Source organism: Solanum tuberosum, unplaced genomic scaffold, assembly GCF_000226075.1.
Source record: "Solanum tuberosum cultivar DM 1-3 516 R44 unplaced genomic scaffold, SolTub_3.0 scf01073, whole genome shotgun sequence".
Lineage (NCBI taxonomy): Eukaryota > Viridiplantae > Streptophyta > Magnoliopsida > Solanales > Solanaceae > Solanum > Solanum tuberosum.
Window position 1 is genome coordinate 1 of NW_006239990.1, and position 25,105 is coordinate 25,105.

A 25,105-nucleotide genomic window follows, 5' to 3' on the forward strand; every position below is an offset into this window, starting at 1 on the left:
AACGAGCATAACTCGCTCATACGAACTTGGAATTGAGAAAACTCGGTGGCCTTGGAAAGATCGTTCCAAGGGCTTTCCAAACATAACTGGAACTACTCCTGGATCATCCTGAGCTAGGAGTTATGACTGCTCAAAGTTGGCCAAAAACTCACTGATTTCCACATTTGGCCGAATTTCCAGATTCTGAATTTTTTTCCAAAAATGACTACTTCCAATTTCAAGCTTCTTCATATTCATTTTAAATTGTCGGATGTTACATTAGGTTTGAGTTTTGGTCAACTTAAAATGACCATAACTCCTAGCTAAAGATGTGTTAGATGTTCTACAAGATACCGTAGGAAATATCTTTCAATTATCTTTCCAACGCCACTGAGTTTGCACGATTTCGAGTTTGTATGAGGGAGATATGCTCATTTGAAGTTGGGTTGTCTAGATAAGGAAAGTCAAAACCGGATTTTAGAAGGGCATTGTGGTCTTTTCACTACCCAATTAAATTATTTCGTTTTTTTGTAATTATTTGGGGTATAAACTGAATTGGTTCAGTTTACGCTTTCCCATATTGAGTTAAGGTTTTTAGAGAAGAGAAAAGAAGAGGAGAAAAGAGGAGAAGAAGCAAGGATTTGTCACATTCTTGAAGCTACGCTTGAGGATTTCGTCAAGGGGTGATCCCTACGAGGTATGTGAGATCACAAAGCGTTGGGTTAGTTCACCCACGCGCCAATCATGATTTATTTCAGCGAATTTAGATTCTTGAAGGTTTAGAAATTGAGTTCTTGATGGATTTGTTTGTAGTTTTTATTGGGTTCTTGATTGTTGGAGTTGTTGAGGAGTTCTTGATTTTGATTCATGAAATTAGGTGTCGTTTTGAGTAGATTCTTGCATATTTTGATTATGTAGTCGAATCTAAGTGTTTGGGGAAAAACCCAATTGAGTTTAGAGGGTTTAGAGTTGAAAAACGAGCAAGAAAAATCGTCAAACACCTAGGCAGAGGGGTGGGGCACCGCGCCACTCAGAGCGCCCCACAAAGTTCTCTTAAGTGTTTTGACTCTGCGGTGCCACACTAGCCAGCGCGCCCCAACTTCAGTTTGGAAGTTTTGGGTCTGGCGCCCTGCGCCACTCAAATCGCCAGGGTTGCCATGTCTTCTACTTCTTCCCACTTCTTTCCGTACTAGTTCCCTTGAAACGTACCTATGTTTCCTAGTTGATTCCTACACTCTAAGTTACGTCTAAACAACATGAAATCATCAATAACATGAGATCATGAGCGTTGAATTCATAATTCAATTCAAGGAAAGTTAATAGTCATGTGAAGAGAAGTTCATAGAATTTTCCAAAGGTCTTGTACAAACGTTTTAACTTTGTTTTAAGACTTGAGTTTTGAGTTGAGTAAAAAGTAAAGGTTGAAGTTCATTTCTTCAAAGAGTATATGGGGACTATGTATTCCCAAAGAGTTTAAAATGTTTTCACATTTAAATAAGAAAGGAAATTAAGATTTCCAAAGAGCCTTTGAGCTAATTTTGAGAAAAGAGTAAATGCTTTCACAATTAAGCAAGAGAGGAAACTATGATTTCCAAGAGGAGCCTTTGAGCAAAGTTTTGAGCAATTATCTCAAACCACAGAAAGAAATACGTTTTTAAACATAAGAGTTAGTATTATTTTTGGGAGTAGTATTGAGCACGATATGAGGGAGAGTTCAGACAACTCCCAGCCCCCATAAACTATATAGCCACCATGGGTAGAAAAGGGTCATACTTTTTAGATGATTCCTTAGTCTTTTTAGCATAGACTAGTGGATCCACTTAGTAGTCAGGTTCTATACCCTCGGCAAGGTATAGGACGTCCCTGGCAGTGTGAGGCAAAACGATGTATCATCACAATAGCTCTTAAGTGATGGCTGTCGATTAGAGAAACCCCCACAACAGTATTTTTGTATTTTTATATACATTTCAGAGTTACATTGTATCTTTGCATACACACAGAGTATTATTGTATTTCCAAATACACAGAGTTGATATTCATATTTTAAAAGCTTTTTTTTATATTGCATTTACACTATTGCTATATATTGAAATGAGTTCAGTTCAGTTCAGTTCAGTTGAGTTAAGACTAGGTTTGTTCTTTCAGTTCCTTTCAGGCTTATGTCTTGCTTAGTATTCCCCTCGCATGCTCGTACATTCAATGTAGATGCCATTTGGCCTGCATCTTTTTATGATGCAGATACAGGTAACCAGGATCAACATACAACGCCTCATTGATCCAGTTGAGCATTCAAAGTTATTGGTAAGCCTCCTTGCTTCCAGAGGATCCCTTTGATTCCTTTCAGTATTTAGTTCATTAGGATGTCGTGGGTCTTGTCCCAGCATCCATCTCGGTTATTAGAGGCTTCATAGATAGTCAGTCAGTTAATTCATTTGTCACTACTTTATTATTGGCTTCTGTTTTGAGACTTGAGTAGCCGGCTAGTTTGAATGTTTCTTTAAAGACATTCTAAGTTTATTTCATAAGTTCCTTAATTGAGACTATTTCTTGTATTTAAGTCTTTTGTTGAGTAAGTAAGTCACGCCAAGTTGTTCGCATGGGGCCAGCAATGGTTCTCGAGTGTCAATCCCGTCCAGGGTGTAGACTCGGGGCTTGATAGGAACCGGGAGGGGTAACAAGATGGAAATTGGTTAATTACCGGTTAGTCCCGATCCGAAAAGTGTAGGTTCCGGTTCCAGTCCGAATCAGTTTGGTCCGGTTCGACAGTCAATATTTTTTAATTAATTAATAAATATAGTTGTTGGGTAACGGGTATTGGGCCCACCCAACGGCCTCCCCCAAACATTTTTTAATACCCCAAAGTTTTAAAATTTACATTTTTGTTCTATTTTTTAACTATAAAAACTCCCAAACTTTCATTATTTTTACTCACAAATATTCTTCATCTTTTATTCTCTCAACTCTCAAGTCTCTAATCTCTAATTCTCTATTAAATTACAAATTATATTAGTTTGAAAGATTTGGTGGATTACTAATTTGGTCTTTGGAACAACCTTCTAGCTTCAACTTTCATCTATCAATTTTCGGCTTTCGGTTATACACGTCTACTTTTTTAAGTAAACATTTGGTACATCCGTTCCAACTTTCATCTTTTTTGTCTTTACTTATTTAGTTATTTATTTGTTTGCATTTAATTTCCATATTATATATAATTTACTCACTTTTCATATTTTAATATGGATTCCGGTAAATAAATGTTGACAAAGGTAAAAGAACTTTTATTGGTGCAGTCACTAATGTATTTACCGGAAATTCCGAGAAAAATAAAAAAAATGATAGTTCTTCTAAATCTAAAACTAGACAAGTAGCACAAATAAGAATAAATACGGAAGATTTGCATGTCGATAAAACTATTTTTAATATTGATCGTAGTATTGAATTAGATCATTATCATGAATCTTTACAAGCAAGGTTTGGTAATTTTGATGAAGAATTAGAAAAAGAAGTAGAACATGATAATGTTAATGATGATATCAATACTTTTGATGATGATGAAACAGAGCCAGTTACGGATACTATTCCCACTCCCGCTCCCATTTGTTGTCCTGCTCTCATTCCCATGTACATCCTAGACAGTCTAGGCCCAAGGTATAACGTGCTAAATATTAGTTGTGTGGCAATTTATGACTCAGAGTGAAGATAAAACACAAGCTAGTTGAAATAAATGTAAACATACAATGAATCATATAATTGTGGGAAAACAGGGTGTGACAGGACATTTGAGTAATCATTTAATGGGATATTGTAAAAATGAATTTTTGCATGCTAAACCTTTCCTAGTGCATTTGTAGGAGTAGGGGGCTCTATTATGGTCCAAACGCAATTAAACTCTTCTAATGTTTCTGGCCTAGTACACAACGCTCATACAGTAGAGAAAAAGATCTTGAAGAATTAGCTAAAACGATTGTTGTTATTGGCTTGCCTTTTAGTTTTGCTGAAAATCTCAATTTTATTCATTATATTCAAATTGTGTACAATCCACATTTTAAAGGTTGTACAAGAAATACAATTAAAAAGGCTATCTTTGATTATCAAGGTCAACATTTTCAATATCTTCGTTGTTTATTTTATTATAATACTTGTAAATTGGCTATTACTTCTTATATGGGTCGTAGTGTTAATGGTAATGATTATTTCACTATTAATGTCCATTGGATCGATGAAAATTGGATTATGCAAAAAAGAATTTTAGGTTATAAATGTTGTGAAATGCATAAAACCGGTAGTTACATAACTCAAACTATTGTAGATGTTTTACAAAACTATGAAATTTGTGATAAAGTAATTAGTGTCAGCCTAGATAATGCTTCTAATAATACATTTGATGTTGAATACTAAAACCGACTCTTTTTCCTATTTATATTGATGGTTTTCATATTAAGTGTGTTGCACACATATATAATTTGATTGTTGGAGATGGTATAGCAATGTACAATAATGGTTGCATAAAATGTGATACTGCATGTCATTTTATTTTTAAATGTCAAGTAAAGTCTAGACGTAGAGAATTTGAAAATCGTGGTTGTAAATTTAATCTTCCCCTAGAAAAATTCCAAAATCACTGTGTACTAGATGAAATTCTTTATTTGAAATGCTTCAAGTCGCTTATGAATATAGAAAATCTTTACAAATGGTTTGGGATGCTCATAATTCAAATATGGACTATAGACTTGATGAAAATGATTGGAATGACGTAAAAGAACTTATAAAATTTTTAAAAGTTTTTTATTTAGCTACAAAACAAATTTCTGGACTTAATTATTCAACTATTTGCTCTGTTTTACCAAATATTTGTGTTATTTCTAGTAAATTTTATAAATTCAAAAATAAACCAAGATTTGAAAATTATGGTAAGAAGATGATTGAAAAATTTTAATTTTTTTTTCCTATTCCTCAAATTTATTTAACTAGTTGTTTTTTAATCCCACATTACAAAGATGTAGGTGCATCCGAATGGTTGAAAAATATATTTAAATTTAGATATTCAAGATTTTGAAACACCTAGCTTGACAACAGTTAAACATAGTATAAAAATTGAAGCTAGAAAATTGTATTACTTGTATAATTCTCATAGAAAAATGTAGTACGTAATGAAGAACCTGAAACTTCTAGGTGTAGATATAATGAAGATGATAAGCCAGAAAGTTATCTTGAACTTTCTCACGAGGATAAAAATGATTTTGATGCATAAATTAATCAGTGTACAGAAAATTAAGAATTCACAAGGTTTACCTGATCTTCTAGATTGGTGGAGCAATCGCGGCAAGGGATTTCCTAAACTTCAACCGGTGGCTCGGGATGCGTTAGCTATTCAAGCATCTTCAGTAGCTTCGGAAGGCGCTTTTAGTGCAACAAGATTTTAAATTGGAGAGCATAGATATTCATTAGCAGCAAACTGCTTGGAGATATCGGTATTATTTAGAGATTGGATTAATGGAGAGAGAAGGAGTTTTTGGCATCCAGCTTTACCTACCAAATTTGAAAATGATATTGATGAAATGTTGCAAGATTTTAGTGACGACGGTATTGATGCATTGGAGGAACTAACTGATCAATCAATTCCAGATCATGTTACTAGAGAAATGTTAAATGATTTAAGAAAAGACTGGTTTGGTACCATGAACTATTAGTATGAGTATGATAATTCGATGTCTAATTCAAAAAAAAAAACCTTCCTAGAAGGTGGTTGTGTAGATTATGTCCTCTAGTCCTCTACTAATATTTTGTAATTCAAATTGTACTATTTAACTTTTATTAATAAAACTATAGGCTACTCACCTTAATTTTTTCTTTTTTATTATTGTCTTCAATTTTAATACAAAGTCTTTTTTTTTTAATTATATTTTCAATTTTAAAATGACTAAGTTGAAACTTAAGTTATAATTTGAAATTAAAAAAAAAAAAAAAGTAAAGTTTGAAATTTAAACTTTTAAAATATAAACTTTTAAAGTTTAAAATATAAACTTTTAAAGTTTGAAATTTAAACTTTTAAAGATTGAAATTTAAAGGGAAAATGCATAAGTACTCCCCCAGCCTATGCCCAAAATCCCTGAGGCACACCTAACATTTACTAAGATCCTATTACCCCCCGAACTTATTTTACATATAATTTTCTACCTCTTTTCGGCCTACGTTTCACTATCTTGTGGGCCTAGCGCGTGTTGACAATTTTTTCAAGGATAGTGCCACGTAGGCCGAAAAGAGGTAGAAAATTACATATAAAATAAGTTCGGTGGGGGGGGGGGGGGGAATAGGACCTTAGTAAAGGTTAGGTGTATCTCAGAGATTTTGGACATAGGTTGGGGGGTACTTATGCATTTTCCCAAATTTAAACTTTAAACTTTTAAAAATTGAAATTTAAACTTTTAACTTTTAAAGATTGAAATTTAAACTTTTAGAGTTTCAAACTTTATGATGTAAAGTTTAAAAATTGAATTTTAAAAAGAAATATTTCGTAATTTATTTCTTTTAAATTAGACTTTAAAAAGAAATATTTCCTATTTTTTTAATTTTAATAATTAATTAATTTTTATTTTTTTAAAAAAGAGTTGTTATCTCGGTTTACCGGTCTGGTCCCGATCCAGGACGGTAAAACGTATAAATTCCGGAACTACCGATACCGGTCCGTCCCGGTTCCATTCTTTTTCCGCTGGGAGGACACCGGTTCCGATTGGTGCCGGTTCAGTAGTACCGTTACCGGTTCCGCTGCCAGCCCTACTTTCAACCATTGCTAGGAATGCTAAATGTTCCAATGTCAACTGTTGCAAGAGTCCACACTTGGTTAGGCAACAGATCGGAGATAATCAACACTCATTTGAAGTCTATTTTTCTAATATTTTATCTTCAAAGTTGTTAAAAAATAATTTTTAATTGATTTCTTTTAATAATACTATTTTTTAATTTCTAATATATCCAATTGTTTTAATCTCTCTTGAAACGTATTTTATAATAATTGGGGTGTTTCTTGGTTGTTGTAAATTGTTTCTATCCTTCTCTCTTTTTGTTTCTAATTGGATATTCCTCAAGCCATCGACATCGTAAGCATTGATATTGATTTTGTGAAAACAGTTTTATCAGATTTTGATTTTAATGTATATATTCTAGTAAATATATTTATGCTCAATGGTTTATCTTCTTTTTTTTAATTATAAAATTATATTTTTGTATTTAAAACAATAAATATTTTTAATAAATAATATATATATATATATATATATGAGTTAAAGTTATATATTATTGTCGGTGAACATAATTTTTACACAACTAAATCATAATTTATATGTTGTAAGAAGTACATATTTTATTTTTAAGATTTTAATCTCATATACTAAAAAGATTTATCTATAGAAATTCATTAGATGATATAATAATGTAAAAAAATATTCACACTAGTGAATAATCATGTATAAAATAAAAATACAATATTATATTGGAAAATTCTGGGGCGCCAAAGTTAGGGGGTCTAAAGGTGATTCACATGTGAATAAGTTACACACTTTACATTGTCAAATTCAAGTTGAACCATTCAAACTTAAATTACACACTTTACATTGTCATACACAAATTGAACTATTCGAGCTTAGATTAATTGTAGGGTCATTTTGTCCAAAATTGAGTATGTTTTATTATTTTTTGACATAATACATAAATATATCATTTAACTTGATTTTTATTGATATTTATGCGATGGTGCCCTCCAACTTTGGTGTATAGATAAAGACTTAAACTTGTATAAAGTTGAACAAATAGACACATGCATCCTACGTGACATATACATATAGAATACCATATAGGATGCAAATTGTCACATAGGACGTCAGGCATGATGCATGTGTTTGCATGATCAACTCTTACAATTAGTTTAAGTGTCAATTCGTGCACACCTAAAATTGAAGGACATAGATATCAAATCACCAAGTTAAAAAATACATTTATGTAGTATATCTTTATATCTTTTGGGATATTGTGCGATGATAGCATCATTTCACATTTATTTATCCATTTTACTTTAGACATTTCAAATGATTATTTTCTCTAACTAAACCTCGATAGTATTTCTTTTAATTTATTTGAAGCATATAATTACTTTTTTTTTCTCTGTTTACTAAAAAGATAATTACCTAAAAATGCATAAAATGATAAAAGCAGAAAAAAAAAACTCATTTTTCGACAATGCGGCTGGACTACTGCGTCCACCCATCCACACACGCTATACTCTTCAACTTTCTCAACAAAATATCAAATTGGGTTTGACTTGTATTTTGGTTTTCTTTTGTTTAATAAGTTTGATTTATATACCATTAATGATATAAAGATTTTCTAAATTGGCATTTCAATTAAACATAAGTTTGCATGGCAAAAAAAAATGAATTACACGCAAAATATGGTAAATAACACGTTACATCAATTAAAACTATATTGAACATAACAATATTGTTGGCAATGGCATGAGTCGCTTACTACTATTTAAAAAAATGATCTGATTTCATAAATTGGAAAAGAAAATTAAGATACTATTTTTAAAATGATGGTCAAGTAATATATACGTGGGTGTATTCTCTATTGTCTATATAAATAAACAAGTTTTGATTGGCACTAATGGAGTATCACATAAATTATAGTCTAAAATAATTTAAAATCTAAATAAATACAATCTTTAAAAAATTGAACTTAATTAAATAGAGTAATTTAAAATTATTGAGTTGTTCTAAATCCGTACACAAAAGCTATAATTCTGCCCCTGGCTGTATAGTGCCTATATAAACAATCCGTTAGCTAGCAAATTAGATTGCCAAAAAAGAAAGTAGAGTCATAGTGGGGATGGGAAATATTAAGTTTTTCTTGTTGATGTTTTTTCAAATGGTGATTGTGGCGAATGGTTGTTGGGTGGAAGAGAGAAGTTCTCTCTTGGAGCTGCAAACAAACATAATGAGTTCGAATGGCGAATTGTTGGTTGACTGAGCAGGTTATAATACGAATGGTTTTACAGATTGTTGTTTTTGGAAAAGTGTAAAATACAGCTTAGAAACAGGTCGAGTGATCAAACTCGATCTCAAAACAAATTTTGGCACAGGGGATGGTTGGAGATTTAATGCCTCTCTCTTTCTTCCATTCAAGTCCCTCCAAGTTCTTGTATTGTCTTACAGAAATATTATAGGGTGGACAAAAAATGAAGGTCTGATCGATCTTGTATGGAATTTATTCGTCACTCTTGAAAAATGAAACTAAATATATTACTAACATGTATTTTTTGGTCTAATTTTGTCATCCAGGTTTCAGTAAACTAAAGGAGCTTCCCAACCTGAAAATACTAGATTTGCAATTTAATCCAATCCATCCAAAAGTGTTACTATCATCTTTATGTTGGATTTCATCTCTTGAGGTTCTAAAACTTGGTGCAGATCCTGATACCTCTTTCAGCGTAGCGACATATAATACTAGTATATTCTATATCCTACTACTCTATAGTCCATAAGGCCATCTTTGGACAATAATTTACTTAGTAGTTGTAATTTTTGGATGAAGGCATTAGTAAGAAATGTGGAGGGCTAAGCAATTTAAGAGAACTCTGGTTTGAAGGTTATGGAATCAATGACATTGGTATCCTTTCTGCATTGGGTAAGCTCCCTTTAACAAAGTAGCAAAATAACAAATTTCACAAGAGAAAACAATTAACACCAAGTACGGTCTCTTACTTTTCATAAATCAAATGCAGGTGTTGGTGGAAATAGTGGACTGAGGAATTTAGAGAAACTCATTTTGAATGATAATGACTTCAATTCCACCATCTTTTCATCACTCAAGATTTTTCCGTCTCTCAAGCATCTCAATCTCGCCTCGAATGAAATAAATGGAAATATCAAAATGAATGGTTTGTTACGCGCCTCTTCCCATCCAAGTCTTCCTCACTAAATATCTCAATTTTATTTCTTCGCATATCAAATTAAAGTTTATTTTTGATTAACCTGTGTAGATATAATTGATTTGAGCAATTTGGAGTATCTGGATCTCTCGTATAACAATATAGAGAGCTTTGTGACTACCAAAGGTACACGAATCAATGCAGTTGCTCTAATGTTGAATGTTTTATTTTAACCTTAACACATCCTACAGAATAAAATACATCTCTACGGACTTTAGATTGAAAATTGTGGGATACAAATTAGATTTTAATAAGATCCAACTATTCATTCTTATTTAAAAATGTATATGATTTATTTATTCACCATTTAACAGGTAACAAAAGAATAAGTTCTCTGCGGAATTTACAATTGGGAAGTTCCTACTCCAACTCAAGCAGAGTCATAGAATCCCTAAAATCATTCTCTTCTCTTAAATCACTTTCTTATGAATTTAGTGATCTCACTTCTCCAACCATAATTTACGGTAAGCTCAAATTCATATATACCTTAGCTTACTTCTATCGCCACTCTTTTCTTTTGATATGTACATTTAGTTTTCTTTTCATTTTTTGGACTCTATGATATAAGCATTAAGAAATCTGAGCACGGTGGAGCACCTATATTTGGAGGGATGTTCTTTAAATGACAACTTTCTCCCAAACATTGGACAAATGCCTTCTCTCTTGGTGTTCAGTATAGCATTTGGTGACAATGATGGCACCCTCCCTAATCAAGGTACCCTATTTTTCTCTTTTTTCCCTAATGCCCGCATTTTCATGTTGGAGGTCTGATTTTAGCATGTTCAGTTGATCAAACATTATAATAATTTTTGTTTATTACCAAACACAAGAAAATAAGTAACACAAGCCACCTAATTTTCCTAGAAAATATTTTCCTTCGTATCGAACACATCCATAGAGACATAAAAAAAATATAATAAGATGTCACTTGTTATAGAAATTTGTTTTAGCTAAATGTTTCTTAATATATATATATAGGTTGGTGTGAACTCAAACATATTCAAGAGCTGGATTTTTCAGCCAATAGTTTTCGGGGAACACTGCCTTCATGTTTTGGAAACTTGACATCACTTCGACGATTGAGTTTTGGGGGGAATTACTTCAGAGGAAATATAGCGTCAGATTCTATTTGGAGGAGACTCACATCACTTGAGTACATCGATATTTCATATAACCAATTTGATGTTCCTCTGTCATTCAGCCAATTTTCCAACCATACAAAATTGATCTACTTGGATGTTAGTTCTAATACAATAATTACAGATACCAAATTCCAAAATCAGATCCCAAATTTCCAGTTGGAGTTTTTTGCTATCAAAGGATGTAAACACCTTAAAAAATTGCCTTATTTCCTTCACTACCAATATGACTTGAGGATTCTTGCTATTGGAGGAAATCAATTGCCCGGGATCTTTCCAACATGGTTGTTAGAAAATAACACCAGACTTGCAGGGATTTATAGTAGAGATAATGCTTTCAGCGGATCATTCAAGTTGCCATCGAGTTGTCACCTCCATCTAGAGACAATTGATGTTTCTAATAACAAATTAAATGGGCATATTCCAGATAAAATGAATTCAGCATTCCCAAAGCTTACTTATTTGAACATGTCACAAAATTATCTTGAAGGTCCTATACCTTCCAAGATAAGTAGCATTCATTTACATAATCTAGACCTATCTCACAATTTCTTATTTGGAGGAGTTCCTAGTGATCTGGCAATTGGTTCTCCAGTATTAGCTTACCTTCGATTGTCACACAACAAGTTAAAAGGTCAAATTTTTCCAAAGGATGTCAAACCAAAGATGTTATTCTTTTTGTTCTTGAATGGAAATAACTTTGAGGGACCACTACCTTGCAACATGTTTATCACATCCCTTATTGTATTGGACGCTAGCAACAATAATTTCTCTGGAGAGATTCCGAGATGCATTAGGGATAATACAAGATTGTTACAACTTGATTTATCCAAGAATCATCTCAAAGGTTCAATTCCAGTTGAGATTTGCAATTTAAAGCTCATTCAGGTCTTAGCTATATCAGAAAACAGGCTTTCAGGCTTTATTCCTTCTTGTGTGAATTCTTTACCTCTTGAACACATCCATCTACAGAAAAATCAATTGGGTGGTGAATTGGAACATGCACTTTTCAACTTATCTTCTCTGATAACTTTGGATCTTGGGTACAACAATTTTACAGGAAGTATCCCACACACCATAGGCTCACTTAATACTCTCAACTACCTTCTCCTTAGCAATAATCAATTCGAAGGAGAGATTCCAACTGAGATTTGTATGCTGAACAAGCTATCTATCGTGGATTTATCTTTCAATAAGCTTTATGGTTCACTCCTTCCTTGTTTGAGCTACTTAACACAAGCCAAAAAGGATACAGAGATAAGTAAGACCAATTATCCTACGACTTCTAGGCGTTCATGGATAACTTTTTTGGCCTGGATGCGTTTGAAAAGGCACTACCACGATAGTCATGGATTTCTAAGTGACATATTTCTGATGGATGTGGAAACTCAGGTCCAGTTTTCAACAAAAAGAAACTCATACACTTATAAGGGAAGCATTCTAAAATATATGTCAGGTATGGATCTCTCAAGTAACAGATTAACTGGTGAAATTCCCGTTGAGCTAGGGAAGATGAGTAATATACCTGCATTGAATCTATCGCACAACCATCTCATCGGAAGAATACCAAATACCTTCTCCAATCTACAGAAAATTGAGAGTTTAGATCTTTCCTACAACAACTTGAATGGGAGCATTCCTGTTGGTCTACTTGAGCTAAATTCTTTGGCAGTATTCAGTGTTGCATACAACAACTTATCGGGTGCAGTGCCTGATTTTAAAGCTCAATTTGGAACTTTCAACAAAAGCAGCTACGAGGGAAATCCTTTTCTTTGCGGTTATCCATTAGACAACACGTGTGGCATTCCTAAATTGTCATATACCTCCAAGATTAATGGAGGTGAGGAATCATCAGACTTGGAGGATATTCAGTGTTTTTACATTGGCTTTGTTGTGTCTTATGGAGCGATCTTGTTGGGATTAGCTGCGGCACTCTGCTTCAATCGTTATTGGAGAAAAGCATGGTTTAGGATGATAGAGGCATTGATGTTTTATGGTTACTATTTTCTCTTGGACAACGTTGTTACACCCATCAAGAGTATATGGTACAGGAATGTTGGTTAATTCTAGGTAGTTGTTTTACAATATTGTTGTATGTGTATCACCATTATTAATTATATTGTCATTCTGTTTTATCAATATTCGACAAATAGGATCTGTTTGGAGTAGTTACAACTTCATAATTTAATACCCCCTGCATAGCTTCATTAGTGTTGCTATTTATGTAGCCGTTTGAGGAATAATATATGTTATTTCAAGTCAAGCTAAAACCATCGCACTTTTTGAAAAACCCCACACAGATTTTTTTGACACAAATAGAATTGCAAGCCTATCACAATATGTACAACCACACACTGATATTTTTGAAAAACTTGCTGATGGAGAAAAAGTGTTTATAAGAAAAAGTATGATTTCTTCAGAAACTTACCCCTCAATCACAAGTCATGCAATAGTTTAATTTTATTTCCCAAAAGAGATCAAACTATTACGATACAAAGTCAAACTTTAATTTTGGGACAACAACACTTACTGCGAAAGCAATATCCGGACGAGTCACAGTAAGATAGTTTAACTTCCTAACTAACCTTCTATATTTCTTTGTATCATCAAAAGGATCACCATCATTTGTCATAAGATGCACATTGGGAACCATTGGAGTACTACAAGGTTTGGTTCCCAACTTTCCAGTGTCAGCAAGCACGTCAAGAATATACTTTCTCTGAGACAGAAAAATTCCCCTCTTGCTTCTATTTACTTCTACTCCCAAAAAGTATCTTAACGGGCCCAGATCCTTCATTTGAAATCTGGTATTTAAGAAAGACTTAAGGGAAGAAATTCCCGCATAATCACTTCTTGTGATGACAATGTCATCAACATATACAATAAGTAGAATAGAGCCAAATGTTGTTTGCCGATAGAAGACTGAGTTATCACAGTTGCTCATTTTCAACCCAAAAGCTTGAACTACCTCACTAAACTTGTCAAACCAAGCTCGTGGACTTTTCTTCAAGCCATACAAAGACTTTTTCAAATGACAAACTTTCGCATACTCCTCTTGAGCAACAAAACCGGGTGGTTGCTCCATATAAACTTCCTCCCCAAGATCACCATGAAGAAATGCATTCTTGATATCTAACTGATGCAATGGCCAATCCTCGGAAGCAGCTAGAGAAATGAACAAGCAAATAGAAGTGAGTTTGGAAACTGGAGAGAAGGTGTCTGAATAATCTACCCCATATATTTGAGCATACCATTTAGCCACATGTCTAGCCTTAAGTCTTGCTACAGAACCATCTCGATTCACTTTAACTATGAAGACCCACTTACATCCAACTGGTTTCTTTCCCTTTGGTAAATCAACCAAATCTCATGTGTGATTTTCCTCTAAGGCATGTATTTCATCTAACATTGCATTAGATCATCCTGGATGGTTCAAAGCCTCCTTCACTGTTTTGGGTATAGAGATGGAGTCTAGAGAGGCAATCAAAGATCTAGACGTGGAGGATAAGTGGTCATAGGAAACAAAATTAGCAATAGAATATGTGGATTTGCACGTGCGTGCTCCTTTGTGAAGAGCAATAGGAAGGTCAAGCTTTTTTGAAGGATCAGGTGACCGAACGGGTGCATCAACCTCCTCCCCCTGACTTATAGAAGTAGGAGGTGCATAAAAAAATGGTGTAGTCTCTGAAAATACCACATCAATTGATAGAAGATATTTGCCAAGTTCAGTAGAATAGCACCGATACCCTTTCTGAAGGCGAGAATAACCTAGAAAAACACATTTCAATGCCTTAGGATCTAACTTGGTAACAGATGGTCGAACATCTCGAACATAACATATGCTTCTAAACACCTTCGGTTCCACTGGATATAGTGACTTATTAGGAAAAAGAACATTATAAGGTGTATTACCAACAAGCACGGTAGATGGCATGCGATTAATCAGAAAGCAGGATGTAGAGACTGCATCTGCCCAAAATAGTTTAGGAACCTTCATCTGGAATAAAAGTGCCCGAGCTGTCTCAAGTAAATGTCTATTCTTCCTCTCAACAACTCCATTTTGAGAGGGTGTATCAACACATGAAGACTGGTGGAGAATACCACATGTTGTCTCAAATATGATTGAAACAACTATGACATATATTCTTTAGCGTTGTCACTTCTTAGAGTGCGAACTAAAGCATTAGTTTGGGTTTTAACTTCAGCAAAGAAGGCACAAAAGTGAGTAAACACTTCAAAGTGAATCTTCATAAAATGAATCCAAGTCATCTGAGAGAAATCATCCACAAAAGTGGCAAAATACCTATGTCCCGTTTTGGAAGTGACTGGACATGATCCCCAAACATCAGAATGAACTAACTCAAAAGTTGACTCAGCCCACTTATTAACCCTTGGTAAGAAAAACCTATTGAGTTGCGATGATATTTTACAAATCGACACGACTCGCATTTCAATGAAGAAATATTCTGAAATTGAGGACAAAACTTATTTAATAGAGGTAGAGAGGGATGGCCCAATCGACAATGTGCATCAAACGGAGACACGACACTTGAGAAGGCAACAGACTGAGACTCCCATTCATCAAGGATATAGAGATCATCAGATACATGTCCTTTACCAATAACCTGATTTGTTGTAAGATCACGAACCAAATAATGATCAGGAAAAGAAAGATATATAGCAATTAAGGTCTCTGCAACTTTGCTAACATAAATCAAAATAAAGGCAAACTTTGGTAGACTTAATACAAATGACAGGGTAATAGATGAGGTTGGTTTAACAATCCCATATCCAACATTGTTGCAAGTTGATCCATCAGCTACAGCAACCGAAGAGGATGCTTTGTGAGATTGAAAGCTAGAAAATACATTAGGATTACTTTTCATGTGATTTGTTACACCTGAATCAATCACCCATTTATTCGAATGCGTGATAAGACATGACTCCGTAAAAGCATTAACTGGAGTGGGTTCCTTCAGTGATTTATGATATTGAGAGATTTTAGCAAATTCTTCCATCGAAACCAAAACCAAAACCTTTTTATCATTTAATGAACTTGAAGCAGTCATTTCCCCAAACTCACTATATCAAATTAGAATAATAGAGAAATTGCCAAAGCTCTGCAATCAGAATACTAGAGAAATTGCCAAAGTTTTGCATTAAAATGTTATCTCAACAATTTTGTCCACGCCAACAACTCAGATTGTTTGACTCAACTCAAAAAAAGCTCCACTCACATATAAAGGTCTTAAAAGTGAAATAACCAACTCTCAGCTAAAGGGTTCAAACTCAAATAGACTGAAACACCCAGTTGTTCTAGAGATGGTCCAGAAAATAAAATATGAAATACCCAAATAATTTAGATGTGAAACTAATTGAATAGTGGAGAGTAAAAATTCAAATAGCAGCAACAAAATTCAAACAACGTTGCAGCTCAAAACAGATCAAAGCGGTAGACAAAGAAATTCAAACGCAAATATGACCAAAAGAAATCACAAAACCTGGTTGTTGATGCTTATTCTTCAAAACTTGGTCCAATATCCAGAAGACTACCATAAGTCGGCTGAGAATTTCAAGACGACACCAAATCTCAAAACTCATCTTTACTTTCTTAAAACTCAGTTTAAGAACTCAAGAAAATAGAATTATGAATCACTTTTGTATTTTTCATAACTCACCTCACTTTCTCAGATTCTTGAATGTCTCAACAAAATAGAGATATTCATGATGTATCAACTCAATTTTTCAATGACTTTGAACCGAAACTGATTTTATTTTTTTTGACAATTTGGGAGAAGAAATTTGAAATTTGAATTTTTTGAAGTTGTTATGCTGTGTGAGAGATTGATTAGCAGTGACAACAACGTAATTGTGTGATTTATGAATTTGATATTTAATTTTACATTTCTTTTCTGTTTTTAAGCGCAACAAGAAAGATTTTATTCCATTTTTTAGCGCAACAAAAGGATTTTTCTTGTATCAGAATTAATGTATCCAGATGGTGACTTATGTATCCGAAAGGTACAAATTTTAAGGGATATTGTACTTAGAAAAAGAGTAGGGATAATATATAATTTACTCATTACACTATGAGATTTATGTAAGTTATACTTAAATAATTTAAAACCTAAATAAATACAATCTATAAAAGATTGACCTTAATTAAATTAATTATTTTGTATTTCCTACATCGAAATATATTTGTATAGTTATTATTCTCTCCTATTTTCACTTGTATAAATAAATGTTTGAGTTTTTATTATTAATAATAAAATTTATTTTCTCATTATGTTAATGTACTTCATTGTAGAACATCATTAGCTTATATACTTAATTACTATTTCTCAAAAAAATTTCATTCAAAAGACAATGGTTATCCTTTTATAAGAATTTACATGAATTAAAAAAAAATGAAAATATCATGATATTTAAAGAAGTAAAAAAAAAGTTGATAATGAAAGGATATAATAGTCATTTAAAAACATAATTAAGAAAAAGGGAGAGTTTGAAGCTTGCTTTTCCTATTCAAGTCATGTTGGAATCAGTAAAACATACAAAAATGAAGTGAGGCTGACTCAACTAGTTTCATTTCCACCATCCATTTTATTGGGTAGATATGATGTGTTCGGAGATTTATTTTATGCTTTTACAAATATATTATCAATATTGTAGTTTAGAAAACACAGCTTAAATGAATTTTTATGTTTAAAAATAGAGTCTAAGCTAAAATTATTGAGTTGTGTTAAATTTTGAGAAAAGCTATAATTTTGCCCTATATAAACATTCCGTTAGCTAGATAGCAAATTAGCTTGCCAGAAAATAAAGTAGAGTAACAGTGGGGATATGGGGAACATTAAGTTTTTGTTGTTAGTGTTTTTTCTTATAGTAATAATGGCGAATGGTTGTTGGGAGGAAGAGAGAAGTGCTCTCTTGGATCTGTAGGCAAACATAATGAGTTCGAATGGCGAATTATTGGTTGATTGGGCTGGATATAATGCGAATGGTTTTATAGATTGCTGTTTTTGGAAAAGTGTAAAATGCAGCTTAGAAACAGGTCGAGTGATCAAACTCGATCTCGGAAGTGAAAGGTTTGGATCAGTGGATGATTGGAGATTTAATGCCTCTCTCTTTCTTCCATTCAAGTCACTGCAAGTTCTTTTATTGTCTTACAGAAATATTACGGGATGGACAAAAAATGAAGGTATATATGGAGTATATTCATGACTTGTGAAACATGAAACTATATATATATATATATACTCAGATTTGTATGTTGAACAACTTATCTATTGTGGATTTATCTTTCAATAAGTTTTATGGTCCACTCGATCCTTGTTTGGGTTACTTAACACAAGCTGAAAAGGATGCAGAGATAAGTACGACTTACTATGCTCTGACATTTAAGAGTTCATGGTTAACTTTTTTGGGCTGGGTACATTCGAAATGGCACTATCACGACAGGCATGGAATTCTAAGTGACAAAATTTTTATGGATATGAAAATCCAGGTTCAGTTTTCAACGAAAAGAAACTCATACATTTATAAGGGAAGCATTCTAAAATATATGTCGGGTATTGATCTCTCAAGTAACAGATTAACTGGTGAAATTCCCGTTGAGCTAGGGATGATGAGCAATATACCTGCTTTGAATCTATCACACAACCATCTCATCGGAAGAATACCAAATACCTTCTCCAATCTACGGAAAATTGAGAGTTTAGACCTTTCCTTCAACAGATTGAATGGGAGCATTCCTGTTGGTCTACTTGAGCTAAATTCTTTGGCAGTATTCAGTGTTGCATACAACAACTTATCGGGTGCAGTGCCTGACTTTAAAGCTCAATGTGGAACTTTCAACAAAAGCAGCTACGAGGGAAATCATTTTCTTTGCGGTTATCCATTAGACAACAAGTGTGGCATGAGTCCTTAATTGTCAAATAGCTCCAAGATTAATGGAGATGAGGAATCATCAGAATTGGAGTGTTTTCACATCGGCTTTGTTGTGTCTTTTGGAGCAATCTTGTTGGGATTAGCTACAGCGCTCTGCTTCAATCGTTATTGGAGAAAAGCATGGTTTAGGATGATAGAAGCATTGATGTTTTATTGTTACTATATATTTTGTGTTGGACAACATTGTTACACCCATCAAGAATGTTGGTTAATTAGGTAGTTGTTTTAAAATTTTGATGTATGTATATCACTATTATTAATTATATTGTCATTCTGTTTTATCAATATTCAACAAATAGGATCTGTTTGGAGTAGTTACAACTTCATAATTTAATATCCCCTGCATAGCTTCATTAGTGTTGCTATTTATGTAGCCGTTTGAGGAATAATATATGTTATTTCAAGTCAAGCTAAAACCATTTCACTTTTTGAAAAACCACACACAGATTATTATTTTTGGACACAAATAGCATCGCAAGCCTATCACAATATGTACAACCACACACTGATATTTTTGAAAAACTTGCTGATGGAGAAAAAGTGTTTATAAGAAAAAGTATGATTTCTTCAGAAACTTACCCCTCAATCACAAGTCATGCAATAGTTTAATTTTATTTCCCAAAAGAGATCAAACTATTACGATACAAAGTCAAACTTTAATTTCGGGCTATGGATATGAGTGGAGTCGGTAGGGGAAAATGTAATGGGTTGGGATTTAATTTTATTCAATAGACAAATGATATGTAATAAATAGTAATAATAATAATTTAAAATGAAAAGGCTGTTAGTAAGGGCAAAAATAAATCAAAAAGGTGGATTGAGACAAATATGAAGGATATTTTTAGCCCTTTTCCGCTATTAATCAGGAAAGACTTGGTCCAAATTGTTTGAGAGATAGAAAGCCTTAGTTAATCATCTAATTAGGAAGTTGTTCCTTGACTAAAATACCGTTCCAAGTTAAACCATAACTGATCAGTCCATACATACCAATGATTCGGCCACAATTCACACCAAACAAACAGAATTTAATTTCTAGCTTACAAGGAAATTATAAATTTTGTTTATCAAAAGCATAACCAAATCCTCAGAGTCGCATATGAATACCCCTCGAGCAACATCTCTAAACCTTCTTTTGCATCAACAGTGGCTAAGAATTTAGTTTTTAGCATACAAGGAAAACAGCCGGTTGACATTGCTATCGGTACACATATGTGTTGTAATTCGAACTTTTGATGATACTCACAAAATATGGGACCTGGTCCCATAGTTGAGCATGTCTCTGTAGTCAAATGTTGAACAACTGTAAAGACTGTCATTTCTAACATGGTTGATGAGCACAAGAAACGAGAATAGTGTACTCAACCAATCAGAGAGCACTAGGTTGTTTTGTTGATAGGATAATATATCATCATTGACATGAAACAACCTAGTCAATACATTGAAAAGCAATATTTCAAAAGGAACATTTTATCTTGGAAAAACTCAAGCCTTCAAGAACCTCAAGGGTCGTGATAGAGTTATCGAGTGTGTCTTCTGAGTGTTGTTAATGAAAGCTTGTGTTGTGTTGAACTTGTAAGATACATTTCTGATCTATAAAGGAATGCACCGAGTCTTTTATGTGATAACGAACAATGAGCATAATTAGAGTTAAGTGTGTGGTGTGTGACTGAAGTCTATATTAATTAGAGTTAGTTAATATAGTGGGCAATAGAGACATTGATTTGGCTCTCTTGTAATAGGGTTATTACGGGTGATGAGATTAAGAGTTTAATCTCTGTATGTGTATTTGGAGTCTGTAATCACTTGTTGCTTGAAGATAGTGAAAACAGTTGAAAATCCTGTGTAATAGCTCGTGGTTTTTCTCCTTTGAGCAAGGAGATTTTCACGTAGAACTCCTTCTTGTTTTATTTACATTTTAGTCTCTTTTAATACATTATAGTGTAATACCAAGCTGGTCCTGTAGTACGTGGTGGACTAGGGCCTAGTGACGTGACATAATCAAAGGCCATGAACTACTTTCATCCCAAAATAATATTAACAAAGACAATACAAAAGAAGAAAATTACACTCGATGCAGTTCACACAAGTATTTTACCACACTCCAATCTTATATAAACGTTAATCACTGCTGCAATTTTTTTTTGTGTGTGTGTCTGTTTAATGAAGTTATTACAAGGAAGAAGGATCAGCACTGCTAGGTAGGTGAATACTTATGATAACACAAGGCAACAAGTGGTAAATTACATTATCTGCCTCTGCCAATCCCTCTTTAATTTTCAACTAGAGAAGAGTCATTGATCATAAACCTGTTTTGCTTAATTGATTATCACCAACTACTACATTATATCTCTGTCACAAGGAAGTTTTGAGGGAATGAAAATTCCTTTCTCCTTGCGTTCGATGTGTCTTATCTTTTCTACTTGTGTTGTATCTATCAAAACGAAATGTCACTCAGCGAAAATTTCAACCTTAACTACTCAATACTCTTTTGCTTTCCCTTTTTTCCTCTTTCTTGATAATTGTATGCATATTTCGTCATATCGACGAGTTTACTAAGTGGATATCTTCATCTTTCCTTGAAAAATGACTAACAAAGAGTTCAAAGGAGATTCACTGAACAATAATGCTCTAATTCCAGTTCTTAGAAATGGCAATTTGCAGAAACGTTGACTATTGAATGGACCAAAGTAGAGGAAATGTAATGGGAAGAAGACTAGAAGATTTAATCTATAAGTTCAAAAGTAGAATAGTCAGAATTATACCCACATATACCTCCTCTAAAGTTTAAGATTGTAGCACATATATTCTATGTTTTGTGTAAAATATACTAGGGATAAGACATAAAATCCCCTGCACTTGTCTTTTCATGTGACAGAACTATATTATCATAATGTCATGTTTTATAGGATCATATACCAAACGACCTTTATGGTGTAAGTTGGAGGGCAATATAGAAAGGAACAACTCTGCTGCAAGTCTAGCATCGAGTGAGATGCCATACAATCGAGCATTGGCAGGAATTCCTGACGGGTAATGCAAGTGAACCTCTAGACAGCTTGATCAAACAATGTAAGGCTTCAACTTGATCAAGAATCAGAGAGTTAATATCTTAAAAAGTCACTGAACTATGAGAAATTATCTTTTAAAGTCACTAAACTTTATTTTGTATCACTAAAATCATTCAACTTAACACTTTTATCTTCTAAAATCATTAAACTATATTTGTCACCAAAATAAATCTGACATGGCAAAATAAAATATATTTTATGCCATGTATTTATGGCCCCACAAATAAATAAAATTATAAAATATATTTATTAATATACCCACCCACCCACAAGTTGTCTTCTTCTAAAACACTAAAACCCTATTTCTCTTGCTCAAATCTCCCGCTTCCTTCTTCTACTTCTTCCTCTATTTCTCCCAAAAGTTCTCATCCACAGAAAGACACTGTAAAGTCTATAGTGAATATATCCGGAGATAATTAGTCTTATAGTCTCTTATATATAACAGGAATGGAATTCATATATAGAAAAGCTGAAATGAAGATCCAAACCACAAAATGTACCCAAAACACTTCATTATAAACAAGATTTCAGCATGTATAACAAAATATAGAAATTATTTTTGTAATTTTTTGTGGTTATGTGAGACACCTATTATGACATAATATATATATATATATATATATATATATATATATATATTTATTTTTAGCTAACAATGGTGCTCAATCAAAGGAGGCAATATAGTCAATGCCATTGAATTTAACATTTATTTCCAATGTTGATTAGAATTTTTTCTTATAAGAAAGAAATTTTGATTGTCTGTAATAGTTCCAAAAAAAAGAAGTTACAGATTTGATAGCAAAAACAAAATTTAATAGGGGAAGACATAAAAATGAATAAATTTTATAATTTAGTTTATTTGTGGGGTCCATGATTACATGACATAAAAATAAATAAATTTTATAATTTATTTATTTGTGGGGTCCACGATGACAGGAATAAAAATTAATTTAATTTGCCATGTCAAATTTGTTTTAATGATAAATTGTAATTGAGTGATTTTAGAAGATAAATGTGTTAAGTTGAGTGATTTTAGTGATACAAAATAAACTTTAGTGACTTTACAAAATAATTTCTCATAGTTCAGTGACCTTTTAAGATATTAACTCAGAATCAGATGATACAATAAATATAGACATGGCTTTAAACATGTTATTCCTCAACTGCCAGATAAATGAAGCATCTCATGAATGAGAACAGATATGCACACATACACCATGGGGTATTGAAATATGAAATTGTAGAAACTCCAAACAGGAATCATAATAATGGTGATAGGCATACAACAAAATTTTAAAACAACTACCTAAAAAACATTCCTGCACCATCTACTCTTGACGGGTGTAACAACGTTGTCCAAAAGAAAATAGTAAGAACAAAACGTCAATGCCTCTATCATCCTAAACCATGCTTTTCTCCAATAACGATTGACACAGAGCGCTGTAGCTAATCCCAAAAAGATCGCTCCATACAACACAACAAAGCCAATGTAAAAATGCTGAATATCCACCAAGTCTGATGATTCCTCACCTCTATTAATCTTAGAGGTATTTGACAATTTAGGACTGCCACACTTGTTGTCTTAATGGATAACCGCAAAGGAAAGGACTTCCCTCATAGCTGCTTCTGTTGAAAGTTTCGAATTGAGCTTTAAAATTGGGCACTGCACCGGATAAATTATTGTATGCAACACTGAATATTGCCAAAGAATCAGATCAAGTAGACCAACCGAAATGCTCCCATTCATTCTGTTGTAGGGAAGGTTTGTAACTCCCCGAGACTACCCCTAAACGCGACACAGTGCGTAGAGCCACAAGTGACCCCAAGCAAACCTCATGGCATGTCATGACACTAAGATTAATGTGAAATAGCAAAAGAGAATCACTGATTGCGGAACTAAACTGTAATAAACTAAAATATCAATGGACGCATATCTGAGTACACATAAGTGGAATCTAAACTGATTGTCCAAAAGCCACTAGTAACATGAGTTGCTAGGACAAACCCCTAGCTAGCTAACTTCATTTATCTGAAAACTGAATTATTGAAAAGAAACATAAAGTGTTGTCCTCAGAGAGATGAGGACTCACCAACTTGCCTACTATTGATCGGAGATAGTACTAACTGAGAGTTGGATACCGAGCATCAAACCTATATTATCGAACAATATAGGCAAAAAGTATGCAGTCAGTACTGTGAATGTATTGAGTATGTAAGATAATGCATGATAAACATGATAGCTAAACGTGATGAATATGTAAAACATGTTGATGCCATGACCAAGTAAAATATCATGAAATTGAGACATATTGAATTGAGATACATAAGTACAAGGTCAGGCAATACCTGAAAGTTTAACTGTGGGAGATACCGAAACCGACATAAACCATGTGAGCTACTACGTGGAGTTTAGTTTACTTCACCCACAACAAAAAGAGGGTTTCCAATACTTGCAAAGGTAAGGGACCTGAGCTGAGCTAATGTGGATCCACCAAGCTAAAGTATATTGTAACATCCGGTAATTTGAAATATCTATGAAGAGGCTTAAAAATCGAAAATAGTCATTTTGGAATAAAATTGAAAATCTGGAAATTTGGCTAAGTGTGGAAATCAGTGAGTTTTTGTCCAACTTTGGGCGGTCATAACTCCTATCTCAAGATGATTTAGGAGTATTTCCAGTTATTTTTGGAAAGCCCTTGGAATTATCTTTCCAACGCCACCAAGTTTGCTCAATTCCGAGTTCGTATGAGCGAGTTATGTCCTTTGAAAGTTGGGCAGTTGGCAGGGGATCTGTCCGGAAATTTAAGGGTATTTTGGTCTTTTCACAAATTATTTCTTTTGAGGTTATATTGTTGTATTAGGCTGATCTTTGGATCATTTTTGTCCCATTTTAAAAGAGTAAAGAGTTAGGGTTCTTGAGTGAAGAAGAGGAGAAGAGAGAAGGAAGAGAAGAAGAAGAGGAGATCAAGGAGTTTCCATCGAAGATC

The 25,105-nt window shown here is 33.4% G+C and overlaps 2 protein-coding genes across 2 annotated transcripts; one reads left to right on the forward strand and one right to left on the reverse strand.

The window, feature by feature from the left end:
- The first annotated feature begins 11,532 nt into the window (after positions 1–11,532).
- LOC102601940 (LRR receptor-like serine/threonine-protein kinase ERL2) lies at positions 11,533–13,164 on the forward strand. The gene has a single exon (XM_006367852.1). It carries the CDS (start codon positions 11,533–11,535, stop codon positions 13,162–13,164), a length of 1,632 nt encoding a protein of 543 aa, XP_006367914.1.
- A 1,354-nt stretch (positions 13,165–14,518) lies between these two features.
- LOC107059268 (uncharacterized) lies at positions 14,519–16,169 on the reverse strand. Its single transcript, XM_015305763.1, has 2 exons — positions 15,645–16,169; positions 14,519–15,187 (listed from the first exon to the last, which is right to left on the reverse strand). Exons 1-2 carry the CDS (start codon positions 16,167–16,169, stop codon positions 14,519–14,521), a joined length of 1,194 nt encoding a protein of 397 aa, XP_015161249.1.
- Between the last annotated feature and the right edge of the window lie 8,936 nt (positions 16,170–25,105).

Excerpts from the sequence above, each read along its gene's own strand:
- LOC102601940 (XM_006367852.1), top strand. The coding sequence starts at position 11,533 with ATGAATTCAGCATTCCCAAAGCTTACTTATTTGAACATGTCACAAAAT.
- LOC107059268 (XM_015305763.1), bottom strand. The coding sequence starts at position 16,169 with ATGACTGCTTCAAGTTCATTAAATGATAAAAAGGTTTTGGTTTTGGTT. Across the intron at positions 15,188-15,644 it reads CTGTTGCCTTCTCAAGTGTC|TCTTCATGTGTTGATACACC; the intron begins GTGTCTCCGTTT and ends ATTCTCCACCAG.